Source organism: Lynx rufus, unplaced genomic scaffold, assembly GCF_022079265.1.
Source record: "Lynx rufus isolate CCGP_SWC_20201006 ecotype Redwood Valley unplaced genomic scaffold, mLynRuf1.p SCAF_4, whole genome shotgun sequence".
In the NCBI taxonomy this organism is placed as follows: domain Eukaryota; kingdom Metazoa; phylum Chordata; class Mammalia; order Carnivora; family Felidae; genus Lynx; species Lynx rufus.
Genome location: NW_025814856.1, coordinates 12266507 through 12287369, shown reverse-complemented (window position 1 = coordinate 12287369; position 20863 = coordinate 12266507). Strand labels below are relative to the sequence as shown.

Below are 20863 nucleotides of genomic sequence, written 5' to 3'. Positions count from 1 at the left end.
TGTGGAATAAAGGAGGGTCTCGTGGGTATGCTCTGCCCTCCGACGGGACTAAAGTAGGTACGGGGTGGAGAGGATACTAGGCTCCCATCAGAGGGTGGGCTGTTTCGGCCCCGAGTCGGCATCTCCCATGATGTCCTGCAGGTAAGCGAATGTCACTCCCGTTGGGCTGGACAGCGATGCTCTGTTAGATTCACAGGACATCTGAGAACTGAGCAGGACCATTCTGTCCGTCCTGCTCTCCAGTCCCTGGGCCAGAGACCTGGATGTCTGTCTCGGCCTGACTGCAGAACTCCTACTCCTCTTACAAAACCCCACCCATATGGCCCTTGAAGACGACATCTTGAGGCTCTGGTTAAGACTGTCATCCAGCCTTTTGTTATTCCTCTTACCACACCGGGCCCAGGCCCATGGTCCCTGAGCGTAGAGACTCCATGACTACTGGTTCTGGGACTGAGGACTCGGCGACTGAGTGGCTGACCCTGCCTTCCCTGCCTGTAGTATGCCTCCCTGATCGTCCCCATCCCCTTTGCTCCCCTGGCACCCCAGCCCTCACCCACCCTACTCAGGGCCCGGCATGGGGTGGGCACCCTGCGACTCTCTCCCAGAGCCAGGCACAAGAGCTGTATTCACACAGTGCCTGGCATCAGTCACTGCCCGGCCTACAGTGCCCCGGTTGAAGCTGAGATTTTTAAGGGCTCATGTATCCGGGGTGGCCTCGGGGACTCCAGCAGGGCTCCTGGGCTGAGTCCGCCCCCTTCAGGAGGTCCCCAGTACTGCACCACATGAATTTTGTATCACGACCACGGAGCAAGACTAGGGAAGGTCCTCTGCCAGTCCTGCCTCTGTTACTGGACCTGCCGAGACTTGTGGCTCCCGGGGCTCCCCTAGACCAGGCCTGGCTGAGCAGGTGATGCCGGATGTCAGCCCCTCAGCTTCCCACCAGAAGACCACATGCGGTTCTTGGAGGAGAGGGAGCTCTCCGGACAGACAAGGGTTCACAGCCTGCCTGGACAAGTCTCTTTTCCAGAACCTTGAGTTTTTAACTCTGGAAAATGGAGTAACGATTGTTTTGGTGACAACTGAGTGAAATCAGGAATGTTAAACGGCTGTACACAGTAGGCATTTAATAAATGTTTATTACACTGGGATGGAAATGAGGAAAGACCTGCTTCCAGGGGATGGGCTGAGATCTGGGCTCAGGGCCTGGGGTCCCAGAGGAGGTTCTGGAAGGCTTCCTGGAAGAGGGGGCCATCAGAGCTAGGTCTCAAGGGCTGAGGCATTTGCAAAAGCTACCCCAGGAAGGGGTAGCAGCAGGAGCTAAGGCCAGGAGGTAGGAAGAGAGGCAAGGGCAGGGCGGACCCCCCACCCTGATGTGTCCCTCTGCCTGTCTGCCGGGGCGCTCAGAAGTACACGGAACTCTTCTGGTCTCCTTGCTCATCAAATTTCTGGATCTGTATCTTGAGGTGCCTTAGTTTGCCCTTCAGGTAGTGGCAGCGAGCCTGCTTGTCCAGGAAGCTGGGGTCCTGGGCAGGGCAAGAGCCAGGAAAGTCCTTGTAGCAGTCTGGCTTATGGCCTTCAGCTGCTCAACCCTCTGCCTTTTCCTCTCTGAGCCTCAGTCTTCTTTCCTTGAAACTGGGCACACTGAGCCTCATGGGAACGTCATGGGTGCAAAGCCCAGGCTATGGGATTCAGGAGGCATGACTCACCGTCTGTTTCTTCTTAAATTCCCTCCAGACTCGGGCGGCAAGTTGGGCCTCCTTCTGCAAGTGGAAAGGGGAGGGGTGGGGTGTGGTGGCTCACAGAATGCTGAACCCAAGGAGGGATGGGGAAACTGAGGCTCAGATGGACAAAGTGACCCGTCTAGTGAGGACTTCAAGGGCTCACTTTGGCCCCGTGCTGTGGTGCCCACCCAGCCTAGAGGAGAAAGAGGCCCAGGGACCTGGACCCAGGGGGTGTCCCAGAGGCCAGGGTCCATCACCGGGAAGGGCTGTGGGGCGGGGGTTTCTCCCGCCGCTGACCTGGCTTCGGGGCCTCGGCAGTGAGTTCAGCAAGGTCTCCAGCTGTCGGAGTTTTGCCCGGGCACAGCCCACCTCTTGCTGGAGCTCCAAGAACTCTGTGTACTGGTCCTGGAAGACTGCAACATAGCGGCTCCGTTCCCTCTCACTCCTCACTTGTGGGTACTTACTGCGGGGTTCAAGTGGGTCAGAGTATGAGTGTGAAGAACCCGTCCCACTCCCCCAATCCGTTTAATTTGTTTTCCTTTGCCCATGTTGGGCTCCCTGCCCCCCACACCCCTTTTCTTTTCTCTTCTTACTATCTGGTAAACTTTTATCCACTTGTCAAAGCCCCAGCCTCAGTGCACCTTCCCTGTTCCCAGGCATCAGGAACAACGTGGGGGACACTCACAGCTCATAGTCGGGCACTGGGTGGGGCCTTGGCCTAGGCCCCCCAGGGATGGCTTCAATAGGCTTCTTGGTGCCCAAGAGGGCCCGGGAGGGCAGTTCATCCTCAAACACAATCTTCTTGGGTCTGGCCCTGTGGGCTCCTGGTTGAGGCTCGCACAGAGCGCGGGGAGGGCTGGTATCCTGGACTGGAGGCACCAGTCGCTGCAGGTGCCGCAGGAATCATGGTTTGGAGTTAACCAGGGTATGGGGAAGCCGGAATCCCTCAAACGGCGGGGAAGGAATCTTTTGCCTAGGTTCGGCCTGGGAGCCCTCCTCCCGTCCAGACTCACCGGGGGTCCAGGGCCAGGCGGGCGGGTCTGCAGATCCCCCCGATAGCCGCTGGTCTTGGGGCTCTCCCGGGTAGGCATCCGCCTCGGGGAGGCGCCGCTCGGGCGTCCCTGGGGCGGCGGGCGGGTCTTGCGAGGGACGCCGCGGCCCGCGCGTGGCGGGGGTGGTCGGCGAGCTGCCTGTGGACGCGACAGAAGGACGCGCCTGGAGGCGGGCAAGGTCGGACGACGCACCGGCAGATGGACCGGGAGCGGCCAACTCTCCGCGGACCCGCGAGCTCGCAGGCTCCGTTGCTATTTGCATAGACGCGCTCGATTGGCTCTCAGAGCAGCCCGCCCCTGGCTGCGTAACCCGGAAAAGCACTACTCCCGTGACGTCACCGCGTACCCTGAGCCGGCCAGGCTCCAGTTAACCCCCGAGAAGCCGCAGCCTCGCCCACTACGGCGCGTGAAGCCCTCGGACACCGCCCCCGAGAAGCCCCCCCCCCCCCCCGGGACCTCCGCCCCAGCGGCAGTCCGCAGGGACCGCTCCCGTCCGGGGTCACCTGTCCCAGCGTCCGGGTCTCCGAGCCTGGGTCCGCTCCCGGAGAGGCGCCTGAGTCCCGGTTGTGCATTAACTTCTAAGGCTGGACACAACCGGAGGGGTCGCTTCACAGGGCGGGGCGGGTCCTAGCGGGATTGGGCGGGGTGGGGGCGGGGCCCGGCGATGAGGGAAGCGGATCCTCCTTTGTTTTTTTTTTATTTTTTATTTTTTTTTTTTAATTTTTTTTCGGATCCTCCTTTGAATCGCAGGTTCGAGTCCAACCGAGCCGGTGACTCACCTCCGACTCTCAGTTTTTTGGCCTGAAACACCGGTGGTTTTGGCAAACTTGTACTTATCTACTTACTCAGAAATTATATTTTAAAACTATTTCTCTAATCACTAGATTATTATTCTCTGACCCGCTGTAAGAGAAATACTGGTTTTCCTACAACTTTTGTAACTCCAGTGCTATTATGGTTTCCCACAAGTATGTTTTCAGAGTTTTAAGTCTTGACTCATCTGGTGAGAGAAAAAGCCCAGAAACGATTTGTCTGTTTTCTTGCAAATTTGTTGTTGTTGATTTTTGGGAGCTCTTTGTTTAGCAAGGATGGCGCTCAACCAAATAGCGTGTCTTTTCCTTTTACTATTATAAGCGAGGTCTTTCAATAAGTTTACTTTTTTTTTCCCATGAGGGAAACTAAGTATTCGTAAGTCCTTTTCTGTTTTACTTAATTCTCTTAACTGAAACAGCTTTTTTATTTGGGTTTTTCATGTAGGCAGTCGTATCATCCGCAGATAACTCTGCCTTTTTTTCTCATTTCTTCTTTCTTGTCTAGTTGTATTGACCAGCACTTCCAGACAAATCTCTGGGGGAGTTGGGTGAACTGTGGGCCTCCCCCCACCTCCCCCTTCCTCACTTTGATGGCAGAATTGCCTGTATTTATTCATTAAGTTCAATGCTGTCTTTGGCTTGAGATTTTTTTTTTTTTTCAACGTTTATTTATTTTTGGGACAGAGAGAGACAGAGCATGAACGGGGGAGGGGCAGAGAGAGAGGGAGACACAGAATCGGAAACAGGCTCCAGGCTCCGAGCCATCAGCCCAGAGCCTGACGCGGGGCTCGAACTCACGGACCGCGAGATCGTGACCTGGCTGAAGTCGGACGCTTAACCGACTGCGCCACCCAGGCGCCCCTGGCTTGAGATTTTTCAGTTAAATGAGGGGAATATCTATCTTTGCCTAATGTTTATTGAGAGATGTTGAGTAATGGACACCGTACGGTCCAAAGTGCCATTGATTCACCCCATGATTTTGTTTCCTGATGTGTTAATGTGGCTATGTTGACCCATCTCTGCAACTTAGGTGTGAGCCTTCTTAAGATCTGTTTTTTAACCCCCAATTTTATTTTTAAGTAATCTCTACACCCAGTGTGGGACTCGAACTCACAAACCTGAGATCAAGGGTTGCGTGCTCTACTGAGCCAACCTGGTGCTCCTTAAGATCTATTTAAAAAAAAAAATTTTTTTTTCTAACGTTTATTTATTTTTGAGAAGAGAGAGACAGAGCATGAGCGGGGGAGGAGAGAGGAAGAGGGAGACACAGAATCCGAAGCAGGCTCCAGGCTCCGAGCTGTCAGCACAGAGCCCGACATGGGGCTCGAACTCACGGACCGCGAGATCATGACCCGAGCTGAAGTCGGATGCTCAACTGACTGAGCCACCCTGGCGCCCCAATCATCTTCAGTTTCAAGGAAAGCCCAGCACTGACACTCCCTCCTCCAGGCCGACCTCCAGGCATAGCCCCATTTCTCCCCCACCTTCCCCTTGATCCCACAGGGCTGAAGGCACTGTTGGCCTTTGACTCTATCAGACCGGAGGCTCCTGGGGCTTCTTGGGACCTGGCCTTTTGCAGTGTGGGGTAGGTACCAGGGGGGAATACGAGGGGGATGGTCCTCTGAGTCCCTTCCCAGACTGACCTTCCTCTCCGGCTCGTGCATCCTCTGTGGCTCTCAGGAACCTCCAAAGACCCTCCCATATTGTTGCCTAGCCCAAAGGGCACCCGTGAACATGGGTGGAGGGCAGACGGATGCGGGGGGCCAGCACAGGTCTTTATTTGAGTTTGGGCATGATGCGGATGAAGAGGACCATGCTGATGAAGATGAAGCAGACGATAACGAGCATGGCCCAGAGCAGCCAGTTGACCGACTTCTGCGTGTGTTGCTCCAGCCGCTCCGACTCCGTCTTCAGCTTCTCCAGGTTCTGGTCAGCCATCTTGAGTGAGTGTGACAGGGTCTGTGGGGCAGGTGGGGAGAGTGTCAGCGGGACTGCAGCCAAGCGTGGCCTCTCACCACCACCCTGGGGTAAGTCCCCTCCTCTTGGCCCTGGCTGGTACTGCGCCCTCTGCTGGGAAGTCCCCTTTTGCCTTCTGTCAGACTCCTTGATCCAACAAAGCCCTGGCCCCCATGCCCCTCTGCTGGGAAGCCTTGTCTGGCGTCCCAGGGCGGAGGCTGAAAAGGCCCCACAGTCCTCACACCTGGTTGTCCTTCTTAATGACGCTCTGGGCGGCCAGTGTGTTGGTCTTGAGGCTCCGGGCCAGGCCTAGCATCTCCTCTGCCAGCTTCTCCTGGAGGTTCTGATGTCGCTGCAGGACGAGGTCTAGTTCGGCGGCCGACTGTTTCTCATCCCCTGGCCTGGGCCCTGCCACCCCACTGCCCTCACACGTGGGCGGACAGGCGGGCGTGGGATAGGAAGAGACCAACATGTTCCCAAGGAATCCAGAGGTTATGGCTCCGGCCACGGCCCTCCTTGGGCCTCAGTTTTCCCCTTCTTTACTTTGGCTTTTAGGAAGAACATCCCCACAAGTGGCTTCTGATCGATGGTTTAGATGCTTGTGGTGGCCCTCATGGTTTGGTGCCTCAGTGGCCCAAGGTTCATCCAGCCCCCCATACTGCCCCCCCCCCCCAGTGCTCCCCAAGGGCTGAAGACACTCACGTTCTCTTCCTCACATCCAGCTCGGGCTCTGTAAGTGAAAAAGGCCAAGCAGGAAGAAGGAGAGGATTGGTTTCCCGTTTTCCAACTTCTTGATCATCGCTTGTGCTGTGTCTGCTACTCATAATGTTGTTTCCTGTCTTGTCTGCTGCCCAGTGAGCTCCTGATCATGCTTCAAAGCTCTAGGTCAAATGCCCTCTCTTTTAAGAAGTTTTCCTCATCCTTATCTGGGCTCCCCCAGGCCCCAGGTCCCTCTGCTAGCCTAACCTGTGGGCTGGGTGTATCCGGCTTTATTTCCTCTGGGGCCCATCTCCTCTGTCCTGGCACCCCCATCAGGCTTAACTAGGTGATGCCCCTGGGGATGTGCTCCCTGGGCTGTGAAGACCGTGGAGGAGGCAGGTGAAAGAGGCAGCACATGTCTAGTCCCAGACAGTTAAGCCTCAAGTCCTGTTTTATTCAGGTTGACTCACCTCCAGCAGAGTCCTATGGGAAAAAGAGAGAGGTATGAAGAAGTCACCTACCTGGTAATGCCCCCAAACTGTCCTTTCTGCTCTCAGAAACTCCCCACTCTTAGTCAGGGCCCTGGGCAAGTCCTATGACCTCTGTGCCTCAGTTTCTTCATATTGAGGGTTTACCTGACCCACGTAAAGTGTTCAAAAGGACACCTGTCATCCTACTTTACAGGTGAAAAAACTCGTCCACTTGTGGCAAGATGAGATAAACTCAGTCTGTCTGTGGCAAACTTGTCTATCTGTTGCTCTGGGCCAACTCTGGGGCTTAACGAGATAGGTGCCATTTTCACCTTGTACCAAACTCCTAGATATCTAGCAAAGTCCTGTCTAGGCCCTTCTGTTGGGAAGCCTACTGTGGGCCCAGGGTGGAGGCTGTTGGGCCCCTTAGGGTCCCTGCACCTGCCAGGGTGGGGTTGTTCTGCTACGCACAGGCACTAATCTCCTGTCCCTGACCAAAGGGTTCCCAGGGATCAGGGAGAAAGCCCTACCGTGCCTAGAAGCTCACTCCGCATTTCGCTGGTGTACCGTGCCCGGGACTGCAGATGCACTGTCTTCGTGGCGGGTACCCGCTCCTTGGCTGTGGTTGGTACACGGCCAGGGGCCAGGAACTGGTTGGCTAGTGCTTTCTCTGAGGAGGAGGTCTGCAGAAGAGGGAAAAGGGGTCACCGGACGGGCAGGTCCTGGGCAGGTGAGCATGATGAGGGCGGAGGAAGTAGAGTACCCCTGCTCACCAGCTTCTCTGCCTGCAGCATCCCCTTCAGGAAATCTACCTTGCGGGAATATTCATTGATCACCTCGGAGGCCGGTTTGCTGGAAGGTGAGAAGAGGAAAAAGAAAACCTGCCCACTGCCTCCAGTTCTGGGAAGGGTGTCAGCAGGGGCTGGAGCCCAGGGATTCCCCAACAGGGGCTGGCCTTCAGGCCCCGACTCCCATCCCTGATTTGAAGCCCCTGTAGCCGCCGGCACTCACCTTGCCTGGGTTTTCAGGGCCTGCAGCATGTCCTCGAGAGCTCCCACGTACTGGGGAGGGAAAGTGGGGTGTAAGCCTGGTTCCCCCCCCCCCCACATCCTCCCACTAATAACGCTCAAAGGTGGGGTGGTCAGAGCCATCAAGGGGCGGGACCAGGACGGGGGCAGGACTGAAAAGGGAGGAGCCACGTCCCAGGGGGGCGGGGCCAGCTGAGCTTCAGGGAAGGGGGCGGGAGTTGCAGGTGGACGTGGCGGAGCCGACCGGAAGGGGCGTGGCCAGAGCGGCTGTTGGGACTGGAGAGTCGGGCCCGGTGGCCGTCAGCCCCGTAGGCCGCCTTCTGGGAGTCGAGTTGTACTCGGAAGTACAGGTTTCCCTCACCTTTTCCAGACGCCACTCGTCCGGGTCCCGCTTCTCCGCTGCCATCGTTTCGCAGCGGCAGAGCAGCCGCACCAGGTTCAGCTCCAGTCTCGACGCTGCCATCCCCTCTCGGCGGTACCCGGTCCCTTCCGCCGGCGCCATCTTGGAAAAGGTCGGAAGCGCCCTCGTTTTGACCTCTTCCGGTCGCGTCCGCCCCTCGCTCGCTGTTCCATCTTTGTTTGGGGCGGAAGTAACGTCTTATTTCAAGGAGGGGCGCTGTGCTGCCCATGTTTATTCAGGACTGAATCGCTTTTTTTTTTTTCCCCCTCGCAGGCGTCTTAGCTCTTCCGGGAGGGTTGAAAGGACCGGATCCTTCGAGGTCAGGTCCATGTGCAATATACGTCCTCTGCTTATTCTTTTCTTTCTGATCGGAATTCCTTCCCCCACACCCACTCCTGTTTGGGTTCTTCTCATACTGAGCTCTTCCGTATCCATGCAGCCTTCCCGGTTCTTCCTGGGGTACGGCCCTGGGACTAAGGAATCCAAGGCTTAGGGGCCCATCCAGTTTGTGATTATGTTCTTCCGGGTCTGACGCTGACTCCCCCCCCCCCCCCCCCCCGGGGCCTTGAGCGAGGTTTAATTTTTCTGGGCTCGGTTCCTCCTTTGGGTGGAACTTTGGGTGGTGTGACAAAGCCTGCCTCCAGGGGAACATTAGCTAGCCCTGGGGTGAGAGGTGGGGCGGGGTCGCCCCTAACCCACCTGGCCTCATGGAGAGAACCCCACCTGGGTCCCCAGCCCTCCAGCTGAAGCCCATTCTGTGAGCTCCTCCCACCCCAGGCTTGCAGACCGGGTGAGGAGGGGGGACTTTAGAGGGACTAGAGCCTGGCATGCAGCCCTCATCCATCTTCCCACTCCTCACGTCACTTGTGTCCTGTTCACACCTGTGGGCCTGGTGTTCTCGAGAAATACTATGGAGGAGAGGAAACCCAGGGTAGATGAAGGAATCCAGGGGGCAGATGAGGCAGGTTCTGAATCCCAGCCCTGTCCCATCCCAAATACGTGGCCTTGGACAAGCCTCTCCACTCTCCCTCATGTGCAGTCTGGACTAGGGTTCTTCACTGTCCCCCACCCCACCCCCATGGGCCCCACCTGCCAGCAGGTTCCCACAACTGCCCATCTGATTTGCAGCCTGGGAGCTGGTCTGAGAGGGGATGGTGGGGGTGTGTGGTTTCTAGCTCTGTTGGGCTCACCAGGAACCGATCCCTTCATAGGGCAGATGGCCCCTACAGCTGACATTTAAGCCCTACCTGGGGAGAGGCTGGGTGCTGAAACAGGGCACCAGGAGGCAGCTCCCAGGACAACAGGCTCTGCCAGCCCCTCACCCCCATTTCCAGATCAATTAACAAGCCCTTCCAGCAAACCCACCACTCTAGCGCCCGGAGTGCGTGTGAAATTCCAGCAGCAGCATTTGCGGGACAATCGAGGCAGGTCCTCCCAGACCGGGGGGCACATCCCCCTGCCTTGCACCCCTTTTGGCTGAGGTCACAGGGTGGACCCCTCCCCCGCCCCACCTGCCAACCCCTGCTCCTCCAACTCTGAACCAGTCCGAGCAGGAATTGCACGCAAACACTTTTCAGGCACTTTTTATTTCACACGGCTCGTGGGGCACCTGGGGCACCTCTCGTACCAGACCTGTGGCCGTGTGTCTGGGGAGCGACCCAGGCCTGAGAGAGGAAGCCCCACTCCGGAGATTCCCCAGACCGTCACTGTTGACCAGTAGGAATGTACAACCCCAGGCCTTGCCCTCCCTGCCGGTGAGTGGTCCTGAGTCGCGGCTCCTGTTCGCCACACAGAACAGGCGGCGTGCCAAGGATGGCCTCCTCCAGCCTCCTGAGTCCAGGGCGTGGTGGACAGAAGAGTGACGGCCACATTCAAGTCTCCCTGGGATGTGAGGTCTGTGGTGCTGCGGGCGGAGGCTGCCTACCACCCTGTGTCCTGACTCCAACCACCAGCCTTGATCCCCAGAGAGGCTCCAACGCTCCCTCAAGTGCATGCCCGCCAGGTGGCCGGTTGCCAGCTGGGCCACAGGAGGAGTCTGAGACGGACTTGGGGCAGTCAGGTGCCCCAAGGGTCCAAATCCCCTGTGCACGGTCCTGGCCCTCAGACCACGGGCCCCGAGCCGTCCTCAGTGCGAGTCTGGGCCTCCTCCGTGTGGCGGCTGTTGCGGGCTTTGCTCCAAAGACTCATGTCCAGGTTACAAGGGCGATGCAGGGCGTTAATATAAAAGTTTGTACATACACGTATAAAAAACAATTTGGTCTCTTGTTAAGGCTGTTACAGTTTGAAGTTATGTAAACCACGCACGAAGAAACAGTTACCATAAAAACAAAAAGGGAGGTGGGAGATGCCAGGCTGCCCACCATGATTTGGTGCTCTGGGTGGGCGTGTCTGTGTGATGTGGGGGCCCAGCCAGGGCGACAGGGCCTCGGCTGGCCTCTCCCCGCCTGGACTCTGCACTCGGAGCAGAGGCCCACCTCACATTGCTTTCGGAGCTTTTCATTCGGAATCCTTCTCGGCCAGATGCTGGCTCTGCAGCTCACACCCAGCTCCGGCACTGGGTCGTCCTCAGACACGCGGCCCCTGGCACTGTGTGGGCCCTCAGCCGTTGGCCTGGCCCGGGGTGGGGGGCAGGCAGTAGGTCGGGGGGTCCGAGTACCTCCGCTTGGCCCCGGGAGGCTGGGCGTCCTCGTCCGGGGGCTCCCGAGTGCCCCGCGCGGGCAGGTGCGTGCCGGGTGTGATATACACAGAGTGCACCTGGTCCGGGCGGCGGGCGGGCGGCTCTCGGCGCCTCACTAGGGCAGCACCCTCCTGGGCACCCGGTGCCCGGCCAGGGAGGTGGGAGGGTAGGCCGGGTGGGAGCTTGATGTTGGCTGTGGGCATGATGGGGGTCCGCCGGGGGGTCTTCACTCTGACCGTCACGAAGGACGACGGCCTTCGTCGTGGAGGGGCGGCTGCCACGGGGAGGGGGCTCAGGGCGGGCGCGCCGGGGCTGGGGAGAGCAGGCGCGGGGGGCCCTTTTGAGAGACAGACGGCAGGGTTACTGCAGCTTCAGGGCCAGTAGATGGACCCTTGCCCCAGGGCCTGCCGGTGGTGGACACGGGAAGGAGAAAAGCAGACGCCGCCTTAATACTGACCTTCTGAGGCCCCCCGCCCGGCCCGCTCTTCCAACAGGCTCTCGGTGCTGGCCGACGTTTCCGAGTCCAGGTTTTCCTCGTCGGAGCCCCGAGGGTCCAGCTCCGGCAGCCGGTAGGTGATGTCCTCCCTGGGGATGAGGGGGTCACGGTGTCTAAGGCTGTTCCCAAGGTGAAAGACCACCCCTCCAGAGTGCCAGCCGCCGGGTAGGGGGCAGAACAGGCCTTCCTGGTCCTGGATGGGAGTCCCTGCTCCCAGCACCCCCAACACCCGTCCCCAAATCACACCTGGCCCGGAGAAACTCATGGGAGGGATGTGTCAGGCTGCTGAGGGAAGGCCCTGTACTGAGCTAGTGACCTGCTTCTGCCTCAGGGCCTTTGCAAGTGTTGTTCCCCCTGCCTGGAGTGCCCTACCTTGTTCCTAAGACTAGGGTGGCCAGGTGGCCCGGGTCACACCTGTTCTCCTGGCATGTTAATGGTGCCCTATTCACACGTCTTGGCGGGACGACAGATTGGTTGGTCACTCCAGCTAAGACCAACTTCCAGGCAAAGTTTGGGCATTACCCCTCTGCTGCCCCTTCTTTCTTTGTGGGCCACCACGGTTCCCGCTGGCCAAGTGTGGGGTTTAAACAGAGCCCTAGGCTGCGTGTTAGGACAGCAGCACCCCACAAGGTGGGTACGGGATGGCGGGAACGAGCCTAGCCCGTCAGCCTCCTAACAGCCAGGTCCGCTATGGCAGAGGGGCCTGGGGCTGGGGGCCGGACGGCAGAGCCGAGGGCAGGAAGGGGGCGGAGACACTTGCTTCTCCTCCTTGATGGACTGGATCCGCTCAATGAGGATCTCCTTCTCGCGGTCCTCGTCACCGCTGGGCACTTCCTCTTCTGGCAGCACCCCGAGGTCCTCCAGGCCGCCCACACTGCTTCCCCGGGTCTTGGGGCTCTTGTTCTGCAACAGACAAACGGCAGGTCTGGCTGGCCCCTCTGGACGGTGGGCTCAGTGCTCACGGGACGGAGAGGGTGGTGTGAACGGCTCTGGGAGAGATTAGTTCTGATGTGGAAGGGTGGGCTTAGTGAGGCTGCTCCGGGGATCAGGTGGGGACCGAGTGGCTGGTGCTCGGCTGATTAGTCATCCTCAGCGCAGGTGGGCAGCAGGCGACGGGCCTCCCCCAGCATGCACTTCCAGAAGGTTAGGACACGCTCAGTCTATCCTAGGAGACCACGGGCACGAGGTGAACCCAGCATGCACCACGCCCGGAGACATGCAGGGTGGGCCCGCGGAACATGTACATACCAGGACCCCCTCATAGGGAGACGAAAACCCCAGTTTGAGAGGCCACGGCTGGGAAAGAGATGAACAGAGGGTGACCACACAGGGCCACGATCACCACACGGGTGTAAGTCACGGGCACCGGAGCCACATCTGGCTGCGGGGACAAGGATGGGGTCCTCCCCCGGGAGCCCCAGACCTGCCTCCCCCTCAGCCCCCACCCCCACTGTAGGGCCACTTCTGCTGTGGGAAGTCTTCCCCGTAGGCGGGGCTGGTGGATGACCTGAGCCATCACCAAGCGGGTGCCAGGTCCCCTGCTGCCCTTTGAGGGGCAGTCGGCATGAGGCTGGGGGGAGGGAGGCGGTCGTTTAGCCGATGTGGGGGACCTGGCTCCCAACCTTGCTCCCATGAGGCCCCTGGCCAGGCAGCTTGTGGCCGAGGGTGGGCAGGGAGCGCAAGGAGTGATGGCGTGAGGCCCCGCCCCACGCCCAAGCCCCGCCCACCGGCCCGCCCACTCCTCCACTCACAGTGTTCTGTTGCAGGAGGGAGAGTCTGCGGAAGGCGATGCTCTCCGCGGCTTCCAGCTGGCTGATCTCCTCCATCTTCACCTTGTACTTCCTCATCTGTTCCTTGATCAGCATCTCCACGCACCTGCGGAGAAGGTGACTCAGTCACTGCCCCAGGACGGCCAGCGTCAGGGCCTGGCGTCTAGACAGGCACTGGCCGGAGACTGGGGCACGGCGGCCAGGCAGAGATCCAGAGACCAGGCAGGGCCACAGACACAGCCGTGGGCTGTGTCATCTTGGTGCCAGCTCACCGTGTGACCTCGTGCGGCTCACTCCACCTCCCTGAGCCTGAGCCTCGGACTCAACCAGCCTGGTTTGAAGGAGGAAGTACAGTACGCGGATCAGAGTGAACCGATCCCTCGTAGTCACCCTGCAGGGTGGGGGTTCTCCCACCTCCCGTGGAAGCATGAGGAACGGGGAGGCTGGGCGATTTGTCACAGGGGCCGCGGGCAAGCAACCCCAAGGGCTCCAGAAGGTGCACTGTGAGTGGTTAAGTGTGTGGGGGGCTCAGCCTGCAGTGGTCGGTGGGGGGAGGGCGGGCAGCTCAGCCCGGAGAAAGAATCACAGCTCAGGTCTCCCGACATCTCGACCACATGAGGAGAAAAGGAGCAAAGAGTGTGGCGGAAGAGGCCGGAAGGAACTCTGTCAACACCACGCAGCTACTGGGGTAGCGTCAGGGCCACCCAAGAAACCGCCTAGGGTGACACGTTCTTATTTTTACAATTCGAAGCCTAAACAATGTCCTCTCGGTCGCTGATGTCTACCGACTTTCTTCGGAGTTCTTCTGAAGAACTCTGAAAACTTTTGAAGATCGTGCGGTGGGGAGAAGGGGAAGAAACCCCCAGGCCACTGCTTCTTTTCCTGACGGCTCTCGTTGCTAACCAGAGGCCGAGAACACGGGGCTTTGCCGTCTGCCCCTCGCCCTGCAACTGGAGACGAGGGCTTTCTCCTCCTTTTTGTGTTCTCCAGCCTCAAAGGCATTCGGAAGTGGTGCCCCAGCTGCCGGAGGAGACAGCGCGGGGGCCCTGGCGCCTGGCACTCACGTGGTGACCTTGAGGACATCCTTCATGCTGGTCAGTGGGTCTGAGTTGTCAGGGCAGCGCAGGAGGCAGGGTGCGAAGATGATAGCGAGAGCACTGGGCGACATGCGGTTCACGTCCTCGAGCAGGGCCACCCTGCGTGGTGAGCGGCAGTTAGGGGTGGCCAGGGAGCCCCGAGACTGGAGGCCAGGACCCTGGGGCTGCTGCCAGGAAAAGTGCCTCCAGACCCTGGAGGTGGAGGGTAGCACCTCGCTTCCATGGGGCAGAGAGCCACCGCAGGAGAGCGTGGGGGGCCCCTCCCCGACCCCCGCCCCCAACCCGGGCCCGGGGCCTGGGGTGCAACCACCAGAGAACGCTGGCCCAGGGAACACTGTGGCGGGGCTCCTGACGGGGACCCCCACCCCACGAGAGCAGGTGGCAGGCACTTGCTTGACGAGGTGGAAGATGAGCCGCTCCAATGAGTTGTGGTTGGCCTCCGGCAGGTGCTCCAGGACGGTGTAGATGGCGGCCAGCTGCTCCTGCTTTCCCGGCAGCTCTGGAAGGGCCCAGGGCGTCAGCTCCCCACAGCGCTGGCCCCCACCACGTTCCCGGGGCGCAGGGGAGCCCCCCGCCACGTGGGGCCAGAGGCAGGGCCACAATAGGGGTCCTGGCCCTGCCCTAGGCTGGGGACCCGCACCGGGCCGGCTGCTTTGAGCCTTGGCTTCTCAGCTGTGCCTCCCCGATTAGCCGCAGTGAGCGCGCATGGTTCCGACCCTGGCTGTGGCCACCTGCCCTGCCCTCGCTGCTGCCGTGGGACTCACCTACGGCTCGGAGGAAGTCGCCGTACTGGGCAAAAGTCATGAGGGGCTCAGGCAGCTCCCGAAGCCACTGCTTGAGCACTCCGGTGATGGCATGGATGGGGAAGTTCTCCAGCTTGACGGCCGCGGGGTCTGCGGGGAGGCGGGGGGCGGGGCTGGTGAGCGCAGGCAGGGGGGCTGTGCCCCAGCCCCCTCGTGCCCACTCCCCCCGGACACCCACCTGTCTGCAGTGCCTGTCGGAGCTCCCGCGTGCGGTTGGCAGCGCCCGACTTGCGGTAGAGGCCCTCGGTGTACAGGCCGTGCATCTCCACATGTTCCAGAAGCTTCTCCAGCACAACAGGCACTGAGGCCTTGTCACTGGTCAGGCTGTCCACGCACACGCCGAAGTGGCCCGGCTCGGCGCCTGGCTCGCTCTGCAGTACCAGAGGTGGGGGGGGGGGGGGGCGGTGGTCAGGACTCCTGTGTGGGCTCAACCCTCCCTGCCCCTCATGCCTCCCACAGGCTGCTGGGGGCGCCCGGCTGGGGAGGTGAGCTTGCTGGCCGCTGGGCAGGGGCTCCCCCTGCGGAGCGGCCCCAGCTGCCTCAGGGTGGTTGGTCCTGCTTCCGCTGCAGCTCCAGTGCTTGGGACCCTGCCTCCCTCACGCAGAGTTGGGGACGCCCTCCTGGGTGTCGGGCGGGGCAGGGCTGGGGGTCTGAGACGCACGTATAAGCCCAGTCCTGTCTCAGGGGACCCCGAGGGGCTCTGACAGAACAGGGGCTGCAAACCAGCCCCTCGTCTGACACCCTACGCTGGCCTGGCACCAAGCACACCCTCTCCTCCGCATCGCTCGGGAGGGCCTCCCCTAGGTGTTCCGGAAAGTTCCCGGCCCGCTCACCTTTCTCCTGCATGCGTAGGGGCAGTAGGTCTGAATCTTGGGCACACACTTCTTGTGGCAGGTCATCTTGCACACTAGGAGGTAAGGGGGGGGGGTGGTCACAGATGATGCATCGAGGACCCTGGTTTCCCAAGGCCGCCTGCCCTGTCGGCCAGGGACCCGCTGACCAGCTTCTAAATTGGAGTCCTACGAATCCCTGCCCTGATGCCCAGGCGAGGAAGCCACGTGGGCAGATGTTCACAGCTGGTGACTGCAGCCTCAGAGCCCGGCCGGCAGGACAGGAGCAAGGGCTCGGGAGGGGGGAGGTGGGGGGCAGGGGCATACTTGAGAGAGGAAATTGGCTGAGACCAAAAAGGAGAGGGCAGCCAGTGTCCTTGTCTCAGGACGGTGACAACTGCCTGGGTATTTTTTTTTTTTTAACATTCTTATTTATTTTTGAGAGAGCGTGAGCGGGGGAGGGGCAGAGAGAAAGGGAGACACAGAATCAGAAGCACTGCCTGGGTATTTGTGATGGACATGAGGGGACAGATCGCTCTTTACACAGGGACTGAGGAGGCAGGAGACCCCGGGCAGAAGAGAGAGAGGCCCAGGGAGAGAAAGCTGATCCCTGCAGGAAAATATAACTGCCAGAGACCGACTGACCCGGCCCCGGCCTCCTGCCATCTGGGTCATCCTGGGCTGTATGTTTCTCGGGGCTCCTGTGGGACTGACTGACCTCGCCTGGCACATGAGGGAGGGACTCGGGGGGCCGAGAGAGGCGCTGGAGTTCAGGCAGCAGGGGCAGTGTGTTGACGGGCTTGGAGGAAGGACGTGGGGTAACCTGCCGAGGTGGAGGGCAGGCTGCAGAGGTGGCTGGGGGCCTCAGGGCTGGCTGAGAATCGGGATCTGCCCCAGGGTGACAGTGGGAGGTCTGAGTGCGTGAGGTGTGGCGAGGGCAGTGTTCCAGAAAGATCCACCCTGTCGCTCGAGTGAAGGCCCTGGTGCAGAGTGAGGGGTTGGGGACATGGTGGGGGATCAGGGGGCTTGGTAGGAGGGTCCCAGGGCAAGGTGAGGGTCAGGGGGTGCAGCAGGTGAGCCAAAGATGTTGTGGAGGGTTCTTGGGCACGGGGAAGGGTCAGGGGCTGCAGTGGGAGGGTCCGGAGGTGTGGTGGAGGGTGGGGGGGAGACAAAGTGAAGGGTCAGGGGGAGTGGTGACAGCGTTAGGGGATGCGGGGGGGTTGGGGCACTCACCGCTGCAGAGCAGGGCCTTGTCCATGAGCCAGATGTAGGAGAGACACTGCTCACACGACTGAGGGATGCTCACCTGGTAGCTGGCGAATACGTGCCCATTGTGTTGCTGGACCTGGGGGCGGTGGAGGAGGGCGCTGAGCGGCGAGGGCAGACCCTCCACGGTCTCACCACGGGGCCGCCCAGCGTGCACGCGGCCCGTGGCATATTGGGGCCGAGGTTCCCATTCACGGCCGGGTTCCCTAGGGCTGGGCGGGAAAACACGCTCACACACACACTCTCTCGCACGCGTGCAAATACTCACAGCGCGGTCCTGCTTCCGCTTCTTCTTCTGGGCTTTGCTCGGCTGTGAGGGGGCACAGAGGCGAAGTCTGTGTGGGCCCCGGGAGCGCCCCCGCCTGCCCCCGTCCCCGAAGCCGCGCCACCAACCTTGGGCGGCTCGAAGTCATTCTTGGTGTGTCCGCGGGTGAACTCGTCGAGCAGCGACTGGAAAAGGTTGAGGACCAAGTTGGTGTCCTTCTCCCCCCGCTCGGCCGCCAGGTTGTTCACGACAATCTGGTAGTTCTCCATCAGGTCCTTGTAGCCGACGTGGATCTTGCCATTCTGCAGGGATGCAGGTGTGACCCGGGGGGGAAAGACAGAAGGGGGAGGCGCCCGGGAGAGGCCATGGGGATCCCCACAGGGGCCCTCGCCAGGGCTGGGGGCTGCACGTACGGGGACAGAGTACATGGTTTTGAGGTTGCTCCTGAACTTCTCGGTGGCTTCGATGAATAAACTCTCAATGGGGGTCTTCTGGGAGCGCAGGTCGTTTATCTGCAGGAAGAAAGAGGTGCGCTGACCCTGAGTGACCTCAGGTTTTGCATCTGATTGGTGGCTCTTCCGCTCTGTCCCAAGTCCTTCCCTGGCTCCTCTGGGAAAAAATCCAGGCCCTCTGGCTAATCCCGGTCTTTCCAGTCCCCTTAGTTTGGGTTTACAGCACCCAACATTTGGGGCTGGATCACACTAGGGGCTGTTGATCAGCACCCCTGGACCCCACGCCCCAGATGCCAGTAGCACTCCCCAGTCAGGACAGTCAAAAATGTCTGCAGATGTCCCAGAGTGTCCCCTGGGGCAGGACCATCTCTGGTTGAAAACCACTGGTCTAGCTGGGGCCCTTCCTGCCAGCCCTCACAGGCACTTAACACCGATTACTAATTCAGCTCCACTGTAGACACTAAGCACTCAATCAGCACCTGCCCTGAGACCCAACGTGTTTCGTTAAAAGTGTATTTTTTTTTTCCTTTTAAATTTCTAATGTTTATTTTTGGGAGAGAGACAGGGCATAAGCGGGGGAGGGTTGGAGAGAGAGGGAGACACGGAATCCGAAGCGGGCTCCGGGCTCTGAGCGGTCAACACAGAGCCTGATGCGGGGCTCGAACTTACAAACTGTGAGATCATGACCTGAGCCGAAGTTGGGTGCCCAACCGACTGAGCCACCCAGGTGCCCCGGTTCTACATTTTCTGTGCAGTCCCTGTATTAAGACCCGCTGACCTTTTTTTTTTTTTTTTTTAAAGTAAGCTCCATGCCCAACGTGGGGCTTGAACCCATGACCCTGAGATCAAGAGTCACATGCTCTACCGCCTGAGCCAGCACCTCAAGACCCACTGAGTTTTTACACGAGATGTAAACATCTGTGGTGAGCAACAGGAACACCGGCTGCAGGTGTTCTCACGTGAGCCCAGGGAGGGGGGGGGGGTCTCATCTCGTTTCCGGAACTTTCTGTGCCGGAACTGTGCACCTGGATTTTCTGTTCCCGGCGCACAAAGGGCTGTGGTGTGGCGGCTCAGAAAACGGCCGGGTGGTGAAAACCCTTCTGGGGAGGCCCAGCTCTGACACTGTGTGTCCCCCCCCGACCCTGTACGTGCCCCTGGGTAACCCACCTTGTTGAGCAGGAACTCATCCAGGTACTTGAGCTCGTTGGCGTTGGTGATCTGGCGGAACACCGACTCCCGCCACTTCTCTGACACCGTGATTCTGCCGATCTTAAGGTTTCGGTTCTTCTTCCCTTTGCCTCCTGGCTCCTTGGCGTGCTTCTCCCCGGCTGCGTGGCGGTGCTGGTGGCTGGAGGAGGCTGGAGGGAGAAGGAGCAGCTGGTGAGGTGGGTGCTGGGGGAGGCAGGGTCACACACACAGAGAACCAGGACCCTGCCCTGCCGTGAACCGGGGTCTGCAGCCAGAAAGTGCCCTGGTGGGGCTGGGACCAGCCCTGAAGCCCTGTGCCCAAGGCCCCACCTGGAGGTAGCACACGTCCCCTGGGACCCTGGCGGCTCCACCATCCATCCCTGAGGCTGCCAGCAACCAACCTTCTAGATTCTTCTTGGTGGCAGCAGCTTCCGGCACCGTGTGCCCTGGCACTGTGTTCTCAGTTTCCTCCACACCCTCCAGGCTGGCTTTTTTATCCTTGTTTTTGTGCAAGAAAAGTCTTTTAAAAGTGGATCTGTAGGGGAAAGTAAGGGGTTTCATTTAAGCCTCTGGAAATGACCACGGAAGCAAGGCTGAAGGAAAGGTCCTCTTACTTATAAAGAGAAAAAATAACGCTTTTCTTGGTTGTCAACACAATGAGATGCTACTAAAAATGAGATTGATTTGTGTGAACTGACAAGGGGGGGTCAGGTGAAAAAGCAAGATGCAGGGAAGCCACCACAACATGACCCCATTCTCATTAAAAAAAAAAAAAATAGAACTTACCCTCTGCCCCCTTAATGTGTTTTTACGGGCCCAAGTTTCAGGGGGAAAAATCAAATACATGCCAAATCATACACTGAATGGTGTGCCCCCCAAAAGATGTGTCCATGTGCTAAATAACGCTCAGGACCTGGGCGTGTGACTTTATTTGGGAAAAGGGTCTTTGCAGGGGTGCCGGTGGCTCAGTCGGTTAAGTGTCTCACTCTTGGTTTTGGCTCAGGTCATGACCTCGTGGTTTCTTTCTTTCTTTTTTTTATTTTTATGTTTATGTTTATTCATTTTTGAAAGACAGAGAGAGACAGAGCACAAGCAGGGGAGGGGCAGAGAGAAGGGGAGACACAGAATCCGAAGCAGACTCCAGGCTCTGAACTGTCAGCACAGAGCCCAACGCGGGGCTCGAACTCACAGACGGCGAGATCATGACCTGAGCCGGAGTCGGCTGCTCGACCTACTGAGCCACCCAGGCGCCCCAAAGACCTCGTGGTTTCTTGAATGTGAGCCCCGCGTCAGGCTCCACGCTGGCAGCAAGGGGCCCGCTTGGGATTCTTTCCCCGCCCCCCGCCGACTTGTACTGTCTCTGTAGATCTCAAAAAAAAAAGTCTCTGCAGATGTGACTAAGTTCTATGTGCCACGATCTGAATGTCTTTGTCGCCCCAAATTCGTATGCTGAAATCTAATCCCCAGTGTGATGGTATTAGGGGGCTGATTAGATCACGGGGGTAGAGTCCCTATAAATGGGACTAACACCCTTACAAAAAGGGCCCCAGGGAGTTCCCTTGCCCTTCCTGCCACATGAGGCCCCAGTGAGAAGATGCCATCTGTGAACCAGGAAGTGGCCCCCACCACATACTGCATCTCCTGGTACCTTGGTCTTGAACTCCTAGCCCCCAGAACCGTAAGAAACACATGTAGTTCAAGCCACTTAGTCTGTGGTAGTTTTGTTAGAGCAGACGCTAAATGAAGCACTTGGAGCTGAGACCATCCGGAATACCCAGTTGGGCCTTAAAACCAGTGACAAGTATCCTCATAAGAGACAGAGAAAGAGAAAACACAGAGGAGAGAAGAATGTCAGAGAGAGAAGACAGGGGCGGAGATGGGC

At 59.2% G+C, this 20863-nt stretch overlaps 3 protein-coding genes across 9 annotated transcripts in view; all 3 read right to left on the bottom strand.

The window, feature by feature from the left end:
- Positions 1 to 1118: 1118 nt before the first annotated feature.
- Positions 1119 to 3387, bottom strand: OCEL1 (occludin/ELL domain containing 1). The gene is made up of 6 exons (XM_047095541.1): positions 3277 to 3387; positions 2735 to 2911; positions 2407 to 2606; positions 2019 to 2184; positions 1707 to 1760; positions 1119 to 1523 (listed from the first exon to the last, which is right to left on the bottom strand). The coding sequence occupies exons 1-6, from the start codon at positions 3343 to 3345 to the stop codon at positions 1401 to 1403; spliced, it is 789 nt and encodes a 262-aa protein (XP_046951497.1). The 5' UTR covers positions 3346 to 3387; the 3' UTR covers positions 1119 to 1400.
- Positions 3388 to 5339: 1952 nt separating this feature from the next.
- USE1 (unconventional SNARE in the ER 1) lies at positions 5340 to 8250 on the bottom strand. Its single transcript, XM_047096889.1, has 8 exons — positions 8100 to 8250; positions 7722 to 7771; positions 7484 to 7562; positions 7241 to 7393; positions 6711 to 6723; positions 6244 to 6271; positions 5786 to 5960; positions 5340 to 5544 (listed from the first exon to the last, which is right to left on the bottom strand). The coding sequence occupies exons 1-8, from the start codon at positions 8238 to 8240 to the stop codon at positions 5362 to 5364; spliced, it is 822 nt and encodes a 273-aa protein (XP_046952845.1). The 5' UTR covers positions 8241 to 8250; the 3' UTR covers positions 5340 to 5361.
- A 1455-nt stretch (positions 8251 to 9705) lies between these two features.
- The window catches only part of MYO9B (myosin IXB), a 90733-nt gene continuing 79575 nt past the window's right edge, over positions 9706 to 20863 (bottom strand). For 3 of the 7 annotated variants that reach the window (XM_047097308.1, XM_047097309.1, XM_047097307.1), the window contains exons 26-40: positions 19383 to 19516; positions 18961 to 19151; positions 17755 to 17853; positions 17470 to 17643; positions 17345 to 17386; positions 17044 to 17155; positions 15814 to 15887; positions 15159 to 15351; positions 14942 to 15070; positions 14571 to 14676; positions 14145 to 14276; positions 13063 to 13186; positions 12072 to 12214; positions 11273 to 11400; positions 9706 to 11152 (exon numbers count right to left, since the gene is read on the bottom strand). In XM_047097308.1, coding sequence (XP_046953264.1) covers positions 10737 to 11152; positions 11273 to 11400; positions 12072 to 12214; positions 13063 to 13186; positions 14145 to 14276; positions 14571 to 14676; positions 14942 to 15070; positions 15159 to 15351; positions 15814 to 15887; positions 17044 to 17155; positions 17345 to 17386; positions 17470 to 17643; positions 17755 to 17853; positions 18961 to 19151; positions 19383 to 19516 — 2197 coding nt within the window. In that variant the 3' untranslated portion in view covers positions 9706 to 10736. Of the gene's footprint in view, positions 11153 to 11272; positions 11401 to 12071; positions 12608 to 13062; positions 13187 to 13352; positions 13412 to 14144; positions 14277 to 14570; positions 14677 to 14941; positions 15071 to 15158; positions 15352 to 15813; positions 15888 to 17043; positions 17156 to 17344; positions 17387 to 17469; positions 17644 to 17754; positions 17854 to 18960; positions 19152 to 19382; positions 19517 to 20863 lie in introns of those variants that run through there. The other 4 variants (XM_047097313.1, XM_047097310.1, XM_047097311.1 and 1 more) reach the window with 4 other exon arrangements.